The 11501-nt window shown below is 41.6% G+C and overlaps 1 protein-coding gene across 1 annotated transcript; it reads right to left on the bottom strand.

The window, feature by feature from the left end:
* Positions 1–113: 113 nt before the first annotated feature.
* Positions 114–4966, bottom strand: LOC132400363 (immunoglobulin lambda-1 light chain-like). The gene is made up of 3 exons (XM_059981312.1): positions 4904–4966; positions 4474–4815; positions 114–472 (listed from the first exon to the last, which is right to left on the bottom strand). The coding sequence occupies exons 1-3, from the start codon at positions 4950–4952 to the stop codon at positions 156–158; spliced, it is 708 nt and encodes a 235-aa protein (XP_059837295.1). The 5' UTR covers positions 4953–4966; the 3' UTR covers positions 114–155.
* Positions 4967–11501: the final 6535 nt, after the last annotated feature.

Here is an 11501-nt window from a genome sequence, read left to right as displayed (position 1 = left end):
CTTGTGAAATTACTCTGGCACAGTACCGACAATGCATTCAAGTAATCACTGTTCATCTGCTTTGACTAAAAATGTATCCAACAAAATCAAACAGGCAACGTCGAAGCGTGACATTTATTTTCAAATGTAAGGAATCCGTACACAGATTGCTTGAATCAGATACAGCTGGATCTCATGACGTTTGCTTTAGTTGTCCGAGTCTCGTGTTTAACCACGCAGGAGTAAAGCTCGTGTGAGTTCCAGTCTGAGGCTGGCAGAGTCAGGTAACTGCTCGCACTGAACGTGTTATCCGCGTCCCGCTGGGTCTGGCTGATCTCAACGCCATTCCTTCTCGTACTACCGTCCACAGTCCACTCGATAATCACAGCGGCTGGATTAAACCCACTCACCAAACACACCAGTGTGGCGGTGCCTTTTCCCAGAATTTCTTCCGTTGAGGGTCCAAGGACGGACACTACGGGAGGTCGCAGATCTGAAAAAAATATGAATAGCAGCCAATCAATTACAGAGTGTGATTAACATCTGATAGCAATGCCTTTCTTCGGAGCTACGAGAAATTGTACATGCTGTGATCTGCAGCAAAAGAACTAACTAAGAATTCAGAGGGTCAGGCAGCATCTGTAGAGGCAAAGAGACAGTCGTGCATTTGCTTCGACACATGCTGCCTGACAGGCTGTTCGACCAGTAGTTATACCTTTGCTGAAACGTTTTTCTTTATTGGTTGTCCATCAATATCGCTAGATCAGTTTGAAAACCGTTATCCATCGGAACCTCATGTATTGAATTTGCATAACGATAGAAGCCGAGGTGCCCGCAAATGCAATAATCTGGGCTATTTACAGAATATAAACACGTGACAAAAAGCAAAATCAAATCTTCCCGTTCTTCGAAGAAAATACTAACTCATCAGGCGCTTTAAATGTCAAAATTAACCGCTCCCTCAATCAAAGAAACAGTAGAGTTTTCAATTTTATGCATTGTCTTTACCTTATGCAAGTTTCAATGGAATTCGCAATAAATATTGAGAGGAGGAAGGTCGGCGAGCAATGGAGAAATGAATAAGGAACTTGCAGTGTACATTAAAATTGTATCATCTTTGACGCATTCAAATTTCGACATGTATATAGACTAGGTTTAACAAATAATATATACGAATTTTGAATAAGCACCTAAGCGTGCTGAATGGAAAAATTGTATATTGTAATATTTAATCCAAAACATTCGGGTCAATTCAAGTTGCTGAATCTATCATTAATTTGTTTCTGCCTCCCATTAGACGCTAATATTGATGACAGTTGAGCGTATCAAATCTCTGGATAATTACTGACCGGACTATTTGTTACAGTTTACAAAGTTCCTACGGCGCCAATGAAGAGCGTAGCAAGCAAAGCAAATTCCACCCCCCCCCCCCCAAATATCGAGCAATGCTGTCACATTCGGAATCTGCTTCGGGGAGACGGCTCCAGACTCGGAAAGTCAGATGCTACTGGAATAAAAGCAATTGTTTCCTTAAAAATAAAATTTTCTTCTAAACAAATCGGACAATACTACATTTAATTTCCTGGAAATAATCTGTTTTTACTCCAGGATTTTTATCCATCCTATAAAAGCGAAACAAATGATATCCTTGTGTAAAGGGGGTTTCTTCTTTTTTCTTTGTTACTGTGTAGGTAATCAAATTGTCATCTTTGTTTTGTTAAAGGCAGGAATGCTTCTGTGTTGCGAGAGAGTGCTGGAAGCTTGTTTGGGTTAAAATTTCCTGATAACGAGAATTGTATTCCTTTGTAAACCAATTGGGATTAACGTTGTTCTTTCTTCTGAGTCTGTAAGCTATTGTTGGCGGGCTTTTGGGGAGATCGGCGCGAGGGGTTGAGAGAGAGTGGGCGCGATGCTGTAAACTGGGCGAGGAACGGACCCCAAACGGGAGTCCGAGGCCAGGAGGTGCTCCGAGGAGAGGAGATGAAGCTAGATGAGCTTGGTTGACCACTTCGGATGGTCCTAAGCTGTGAGTCGAGGAGTTCGGAGGGGATGGAATGGTGGCCAGAAGACTTCAATAACTGAGCTCCAACGGTTGTGCACGAAGTGGTTCGGACTTTGATAAGTTTGGCGCCTTTTCTTTATTTCTTCTTCATATAAACTGTATCGTTATTAATCACTTAGTTATAGTAACCTTTATAAATTGTACTCATTTATTCGCATATGGTGTACTGTCTGTTTTCTTGGGCGAGGCGGGGACATCACACAGCATCCACACCAGCTGATTACCCAGTTTGGCGGGGCCGAAGTCTGCTCCTCCTAGACGGAAACGAGCTGAGCAAGCCTGAGTCGACCCAGGGGGTTACACTTGCTTACATATTGCTAATTCTGAGACAACTGTCTGTAACACCCCCCCCCCCCCCGATTGCCGTGTTGAATGCACTCACTACCTTTGGAAAAGCTCTGGGAAAATTCAAGCTTGCTTTTTCTTCATGCAAGCTAGCGACGATGTTGAGGAAATGTACTACTTAGAGATGCTTAACCTATCTCGTCCTAATCTCTTTCCTCCCCTACCCCTCCCCAATACACATGAATTCCCTCCCCCCAACATATCACAAAGAAATTCTGACAGGGTACCCCGAAAACAAATCATATTCAGATCTGCGCCTACCAAAGAGAAGTTACGTGACCGTGGCATTAAGGCTTTCAGTGTGATTTCGGAGATGGCCTGAGCTGAAGCAATTTGCCACACTGTCCACGAAGGGTTTCATGTTCTACATACAATCACACGGAGAATAAATGGTAAAATATAAGCGTTACATGTTGGGTTTTCAGTTCGTGCCGATCAGACAGTCCGGAAAGCACTTGAAGGCAGCACGAAGCTCGGAGGTCTTAAAATGTAACAGTTCAGAAGGGAGTCGATCTGGTGTCCACGTTTTCTTGAAATCTCCACTCTCTGACTTTGTCAATTATTAATTTCCTTCGAATCACCACGGGCATTGTTTGAACTTCCGTTTCAGATGGGACCTACTGATGGTCAGATAACATCGGCTAAAAAGGAAACTTAGATTCCCTAATCGTCTCACAATTAATGAAAGGAAGTCATTTATAAAGCGCTTTCAACGACATCAAAACATGTCATAGTAAACATAGAAAACCTACAGCACAATACAGGCCCTTCTGCCCACAAAGTTGTGCCGAACATGTCCCTACCTTAGAAATTACTAGGGGCTTACCCTTAGCCCTCTATTTTTCTAAGCTCCATGTACCTATCCAAAATTCTCTTAAAAGATCCTATCGTATCCGCCTCCACCACCGTCGCCGGCTGCTCATTCCACGCACTCAGCACTCTCTGAGTAAAAAAATTACCCCGACATCTCTTCTGTACCTACTCCTCAGCACCTTTAACCCGTGTCCTCTTGTGGCAACCATTTCAGCCCTGGGAAAAAGCCTTTGACTATCCACACGATAAATGCCACCCATCATCTTATGCACCTCTATCAGGTCACCTCTCATCTTCCGTGGCGCCAAGGAGAAAAGGCCGAGTTCACTCAACCTGTTTTCTTAAGGGATGCTCCCCAATCCACGCAACATTCTTGTAAATCTCCTCTGCACCCTTTTTATGGTTTCCAAATCCTTCCTGTAGTGAGGCGACCAGAATTGAGCACAGTTCTGAGTAACACATTAAAACCAAATTAGAGCCCATCAATACTTGAAACAGGAGGAGCAGGATTTGGGCAAAGTCACATATTTTAAAAAGAACAAAGAACGGCAGCGACATAGAGTGCTTTAGGGATGGCGAAAATTAGTTCGCAACTGGTTATAAGGTCGAATAAAAGAGCCATGGAATTGGCGCAACCCTGAGAATGATATCATAACAAGGGTGTTTTTTTTACAGTAAGTAATTTCTTAACTGGGAGAAAATGTAATCAACAAACATAAGAGGAGAAAAGGACGACATGAAATTGGGAAATGGAAAACAGAGTTTAGAATAATTCGTGTTTCTGAAGCACAGAATGAGGGAACGTTACACGTAGTTTGGATAAGCCGTTGGTCCATATTGCGGAGGAAGGAAGAGTTGTTCTCCATTCTCAGCTCAGTAACTTCCGTAGCTCTGTTTCAGCCTCACATCATTCGCTGGGGAAATCGGATCAACGCATCTGGGACTCACTTTCCAGTTTGCTATCGGAGTTGAAGCTACGTTGTTGTAACATGGTAATAAATGGCATGTACGCCCTCTTCATGATTCGGCACCATCAATAATATCAGGCGCCATTTTGATTTCTTGTTCTTAAAAAGCTCACTCGACAATACATGCAAAGCTACATTAATGATAATATTTTTCCGCTTTTAAACTAACTCACTATATCGATTTAAGCGAATTCAGGAATGCTTTAGTAGCTAATATTCCAACAATTAACAATTAAGAGTCAACTTAAGCAGCGTTTTGAAACCGAAATAACATAAAATGACCTTTAGCAGAAAAAAAATACTTACTGCCTAAGTTCAGTGCGGTTCCTTTTCCGAAAGTGATGACATAATCTCTATCTACAGCGCAGTAATAGTCGGCGTCGTCCTCCGATTGCACGTTTGCGATGGTTAAGTCCATCTGGTTGCTAGATGAGTCTACAAAACCGGTGAAGCGCTCTGGAATACCGGAAGCTCTGCCATATCTTTGATGCCACACATACACAGGGGCGCTGCCGGGTTTCTGCCAGTACCAGCTCGCGTAGTAATTACCAATGTTGTCTCCTGACATGGTACAAGTGATCTTTACAGTTTTCCCCGCAGAAGTTGAGATAGTCGGGGACTGAGTCAAAACAAAATCCGCTACTGTATCTGGGGAAATGGAAATTAATCTTAGAGTTGTTAAACGTGCACGCAAAGTGAAATGCAAGCGATATAATAGATTATGCCTTGTACTTACGTTGGAGACAGAACACCAGTGCGACAAGACACCGAATCCATTCAGACATGGTGAATGTGTTGCTTTCCGACACAAGTTCAGTTCTGTGCTCCTTCCAAGTCGCATTTTAAGTTTAGAGTGACACCGGATATTGTTACGTCACTGCATATTAATTATTCATACAAAACTCTACCCACATTGCACTAAACCACGGAACTGTTGGTCTTAGATTTACACTGTTCCAGCTCTTCAGGGAAGGAAAGAGAAAAACACAATGAAACGGCACAGGCAAATAGTAGAATGTATCAGGGTAAACCGTATGATAAAACAGGAAGGAACAACAGATTCGCTGTAGATACGAGAGATAGAAACCAAATATTACTTCAGACGGGAGTAGCTGAATTGTTTCAGTTGCTCCAGGGGAAGGGCTCATGCACAGTCAAGACACATATTGTTTAAACGAATAAATTGTTGCATGAGAAAAAACATTGAAGATATACAGAAAAATAACACGCGTGCTATGCAGAGTAGAGTGGCACAGTATAACTTCAAAACAATTATCTTAGATTTCCGTTCAACTGCAGTTTAAGTACTTAAGCCAGGCTTTCTCTCTTAGACAATCTTGGGGGTAGTAGTTCCTTGAAAGAATGCACACAGTGAAACTCTAGATCAAGGTCACTTTGGAGGCTTTGGCTATAGGGTGGGGGTGGTAAGTCTGTTGGTGCAGCTGGGGAGAGGGGACGGTTGGGTGGATGCTTCCGCGTTTGTTTTGCATTGAGTGGGCTTTGGGGTTCTAATGTCACTGTCATTCATTCTTTGGGGTTTCTTGCTTCTGGATGACTCTGTGAAGCGTAAGGATTTCAGGTTGTATATTGACTATTTTTTTGGTATTAGATTGAACCATTTTAAAGCCAGGAAGTACGAAGATTTTAACGTTGACACCAAAGTGGGCAAGTAAACGGGTAAGAGAGCGTGACGGAGCTAGAGGAGCTGAGAGGTAGGGAGACAGATATTCCTGCGTCCCCTACAAATGGAGTGAATGTTCAGAAAGTATCATATCGGGCGTCTAAACGAAAGCAATGGAAACTACTGTATAAGAAATGGCATCGCTATCACAGCGTTGGGCAGCGTCGTGGAGGAACGTCTCTAGCAGAGGAGGTGTTAGGCGCTCCTTCCCTCTGCTACCCTGCAGGTCACCTTTGGGCAAGGTGTTGCACCGGCATCTGCTTATAGCATCCCCCATTAGGGACACGTGAACCGTCCAAGCTCGTATGAACAGCTGGAGCATATCACAAGTCCTGGTTTTGCGACCAACGACGCCAGGCAGTTAATCTCCGAAGTATTGTTAATTGCTGGGGTCACTCGTTCTATAAAGTTACTGCCCAGAAGAAGGCAATGACAAACCACTTCTGAGAATTTGCCAAGAGCAATTATGGTCACAGACTATGATCGACCACGTCGTATGACATGGCACATAATGATGATGACGATGAGCACAGTTTGGGGAATTACATTGAAAGGTGTGACTATCGAGAGGCATGATTAAAGTTCAAAGAAGTGCTAGGTAAATTAACGCAGACGAAATCCCGAATAACAGCAGATAATAAACAACCATGATTTCTGAAGTAAGTGGACGTGAATGGAATGGATTCACTGGTTGCTCCGTTCCCAATTTTTTTACAGGTGATAGGAGGTGGAAATTACAAGCGAATAGTTTGTAATAATGTTGTGCCTCGTAGTATAGTGCAGAAAAATAAATCACATGGAACTGGGGCAAGATACTGGCATATTAGAATACCTTGAACGACAGGAATCTTATACTAGTAAGTAAAGACAAGGCAGTCAATAATTGCAGCAACCAGTGCTTAAGCCGCACCTATTTGCAATGTATTCCAATGAGTTGGTTGAAGGAGCCGAGTGCAATATTTCTAAAATTGCAATGCTCTGAATTTGGGTGGGATCTACTTGCCACAGAAGGAGTACAAATAATTCCTGAGATTCGGAACTACTGTTTAGGAGTGACAACACCACATTCAAATTAGGTATCAGTCATAATAGCGATACATGGAAGAAGCCCCGAAGGGTTGAAAGGCCAGCTAGTTTTCAATGTTACTAACGTTCATATATTCCGCTCTGTGGTACTTTGATGACCGAAGACAGTTAGGTTCGAGTGGGATTCATCGAAATTGCGCGGCGAATTATGCAAAACTGCTCCACAGCGTTTTCTGTAAGGTATGTGCGCGAGAACGCATCTTTTGATACTCGCGCACAAAGGAACTTAAACTGCGCGCAAAGGGTTGTCTCCTTCTGCCTCGCTGGCTTGTTAGGTACATTTTACGATCGTACACAATCACATTTTTGTTTCTAAAGTGGTATATACAACGTGGGATTTGCGATGATTTGTCTGCAGAGTTTAGAACTGGCTTATTTATATTTTTATAAATATTTATTAGTACCCTGTCAAATTCCAAAGAAGCGAAGTGCATTAAGCGCAAAAGATATGCTCGTTCATTGCAAAAGGAATGGTTGAATGAAACAGTAGAAACTGCTACAACGAGAGGTTATGAGCCCAGGAACGTGCAGCTATGAGAAATACTTATGTACATTACAGAAACTGGCGGCACCTGCGTGCATTACCGCGAGCCAAAGTTGCTGGAGAATTTGCAAATGGGAAGAAGTGAAAATATATTAGGAAACTTGACTCTGTAAGGTGTCGTATAGCAAGCAAATCACATATGGTCGGTGTGCACAAGCTCATAGAACATAGAAATCTACAGCACGTTACAGGCTGTTCGACCCATAATGTTGTGCCGATCACTTACAGGCCAGCAAATCCGACGAGAAAAGCCTTCATTACCCGCTACAGGTCTGCTACGTATGTTTTGTGCCAGTGAGTGCAGATGAACATGAAACCTAGAGAAGATCAAATTTCTGAATGAACTAAATTCAGATTTTATATTATTCCCCATGGTAGGGGAGTCTAGGACAAGACTGCATGGTTTCAGAATTGAAGGACATCATTTAGAATAGAGATGCAGAGAAATTACTTTAGTCAGAGGGTGGTAAATTTGTGGAACTTGATGTCACGAGTGGGTTTGGTGGCCAAGTCACTGGGTGTATTTAAGGCCGAGATAGATAGGTTCTTGATTAGCCAGAGCATCAAAGGATATGGAGAGAAGGCAGGGGATTGAGGAAGACTGGAAGAATTGGATTAGCCCATGATTGAATGGTGGAGCCGTCTCGATGGACCGAATGGCCTACCTCTGCTCCTATATCTTTTGGTCTTATGGCAGAACAACAAATGAAGAGCAACAGAGCAAACTTTTCTGAAAGACTGTCCGAATAGGCAACATAGGGGATGCAACGGGATGATTGATGTTTTGGATCGAGATCCTGCATTGGGACGAAACTCTGATTCTCATAGATGGATTTGTTCAAGTACACCAAGTTGTCAAGTTATCAAACTTTGGATTTACAATACACTGATAGAGAAGAGGTTGACTGGGTTTAAATAAAAGTCACACTGGTCTCAGTGAAATAAATGTGTATGTAAAATGTCATCCCAGTGATGACTTGTAACGTAGACGTTCATTCATTTTTCTAGGACAAAAGTTAAAATTCAAAGTAAATTTGATTATTTAAGAACATATATGTCATAAAAGATTACATTCGAATTCATTTCCTTGCAGGCACTTACAGTAAACATGAAGAAACACTGTAGAATCAATGAAAATGCATACAGGTAAATGGAGAAATAATGTGGCAAAGACAATTTGTGAAAATACAGAATAAAAATAAGAACAATAAATAATAAATATTGACAGCGTGAGTTGTTGAGTTCTTGAAAGTGGATCAACAGATTTTGGAAGCAGTTCAGTATTGGGGTGAGTAAAGTGGAGTGAAGTTATCGCCTCTGGTTCATTAACGTAATGGTTAAGGTGTAATAACTGTCCTGGAGCTGGTGGTGCGGGACACAAGACTTCTGTATCTCCTTCCTGATGGCAGTAGCGAGAAGAGAGCATACCCTGGATATTTCTGCGTCCTTGATTATGGATACTGCTCTCCTACAATTGCACTCCTTGTTCATGCGCGCAGTGGCTTTATCTGTGATGGGCTGCATTGTGTCAACTACATTTTGGAGGCTTTTCCGTTCAAGGACATTGGTGTTTCCATACCAGGCCATGATGCAAACAGTTAATGAACACTCCACCACACATCTAAATAAGTTTTCAAATTTTTAGCTGTCATACCGAATCTTTGCTGACCTCTGAAAAAGTAAAGGCACTGCTGTGCATTCCTTGTAATGGCACCTACCTGCTATTCCCAAGCCAGATCTTCTGAAATGAGAGGAATTTAATTGCTGGTCTGAAATTATAACACAGAGGAATTTGAATTTACTGACCCTCTCTTCTTATGATTCCTTAATTAGAAATGGCTCATAGACATTCGGTTTCCCCCCTTTGTAGTCAATAATCAGCTCCTTGATTTTGCTGACATTGAATGAGAGGTTGCTGATGTGGCAGACAAACCCTAATTTGACTCAAACTAATTTGGTAATCAGCAGAGACAAATTTCCAGATAATTTGACTGCTAATTGTCAGCTAAGAGAAGTTGCAACAACAGTTACACACCTGCTTATGTATTGAAGAAGAATATTATGGAATGGTGTTCCTCTAAATGTGCTCTATGCTCCACAACATCTGCTGAAATCAGAAATTTGAATTTCTGTTACAGCCTGTGATTAAAAGCTAAAAAAATAGTGAAACTGGGTGAATGCAAAAACATTGTGTCAGAAAGCAGGACATGAGCAAGAGAGCAGAGATTGAATTGCCTTCAGCCGGAAACACCAGATGTTCAGTTCTTCTCAGCCTCTTCATTAGATTGTGCAATCACAGAAGAAACTTTTCAGCCAACTCCTTGCAATGTCAAGGAAGGCCTAGCCACACAGGATATAGTGAGTGCCCGAAAAACTGACAACATCCCGAGGACAATCTATTCTAGGTCCAATATAAATTCAGCTGCAGTGTTTGTCTCCAGCAGAGCACAATCTCAGCTAACATTTTAAGCAACTGTTGTTGCTGACTTCAGCAGTTGCTTATGATTGTTTTGTGAAATCAGGCAGAAAAAAGAGTGCATGTCGAGTTTGTGGCTGTGGTGATGATTGCTAAATATACTCGGGTGTTCCAGAATATAAAATATATATTTTTTACCTGAGCCTTAATAGAGTTCTGAGCAAATATCAAATGACTCCTGCATCTACAACAATAATTTTGTTCATTGAGCTTACAGATGCACCTACATGTCGCCCTCCCTGAATATAAATTGCTGGTTTTTATTGTTAATATTGCCAAAGTATGAAAGAGCTTTTGAAAGAGTTTTCAAAACAACATATGTCTTTATCTATATTAAATGCAATATTCTGTAAATATTAAAGAATTATTTTGCACCTCAGTAATATTTTTGACTATTATCAATTGATCTAGGTAAGGCAATTAATTGAAGATTGCATTTTATCATCTCTGCACAAACACCAACATAACTGACTTAAATGACTTAAACATGAGCTGTACTGTTTGCTCAGAACTAATACTGATTCAGACCACTTTGCCAATTTATAACACTGATATAGAGGATCTCCCATTGGCTTTCTTCCCATTCAATAGATCCTTCTTCTCCGAGCCCCTAGCATGGGAGTCTTCCTTGCAATTGTTAGTCTCTGGAGTTCTTGCTGATTTGCATGCAAATCTCCACATTCTTATACTTCAAATGTTGCGTATCAATCTCATTGTCTCATGGTTATCTGACTAAACCGTGTAAGATTCCTAATGGATATAGCCAAGAGATACACAATTTCATGCCTTAGGTGACTTCTTTTGTACTATTCAACTCTGGTTCAAACCAGTAAAACCCGGTAACCCAGACACTGGCTGAAATAACGACCTTACTCCTGCAAATCTGCCACCATACATAATGAACAGTTCATCTTAGAATGTCTAAAGTTTAGCAGATCATTATCAGAATCTCTTTGTCTTCACGATTAATGTATCTGATTAATGTCATCCCAGAGCAACAGCCAGTTCATCAAACAGTTCATAAAATCGTGGTTACAGAGCAGCTTCTCAAAATGGCAGCCTCAATTCCTTCAAGCACATGGCAAGAACAAAGACATTTGGTTTGTCTACTTCCACTGTCCTTGACCCATTCAAATTCTACTCAAATCAAATAAAGTTTAATTGCTATTCAAACCATACAAGGATATAGCCGAATGAGGCAGCTTTCCCCAGTGGTCAAGGTGCAAAAATATGCCCGCGCAATCAAAATGATGAGCAAAGAAAAAGAAAATAAGTTTCGTAAGAAAACAAATTTAAGAAAGCATATCATGGTTCCCGGCCGTCCAGTCGGTAATTTCACCAATCCGCCATTGTTTCCATCCCGAACTCTACAACGCAAGCCCGAGGACTGAGGCCTAGTTCTAGGCGACTGACACTGTCGTCTCACCGCCTATCCCTCACCAAATAAGAGAAACAGACCTGAGGCAATCAATGTCCAACAGGGTCTTCCGATCGTAAAACAAAAGCGGAAGACAGTCATTCACATTTACACTAAACTCCGCCTTTGC

The sequence above is a fragment of the Hypanus sabinus genome, chromosome 10 (assembly GCF_030144855.1).
Source record: "Hypanus sabinus isolate sHypSab1 chromosome 10, sHypSab1.hap1, whole genome shotgun sequence".
Taxonomy (NCBI): domain Eukaryota; kingdom Metazoa; phylum Chordata; class Chondrichthyes; order Myliobatiformes; family Dasyatidae; genus Hypanus; species Hypanus sabinus.
This window is presented reverse-complemented; position numbering and strand designations above follow the sequence as displayed.

Bases quoted from the DNA above. Each gene is read 5' to 3' on its own strand.
- LOC132400363 (XM_059981312.1), bottom strand. From the start codon at position 4,952: ATGTCTGAATGGATTCGGTGTCTTGTCGCACTGGTGTTCTGTCTCCAA. The intron at 4,816-4,903 runs GTAAGTACAAGG...CCATTTCCCCAG, and splicing joins ACTGGTGTTCTGTCTCCAAC to ATACAGTAGCGGATTTTGTT. The intron at 473-4,473 runs GTAAGTATTTTT...TATTTTTTTCAG, and splicing joins AACCGCACTGAACTTAGGCA to ATCTGCGACCTCCCGTAGTG.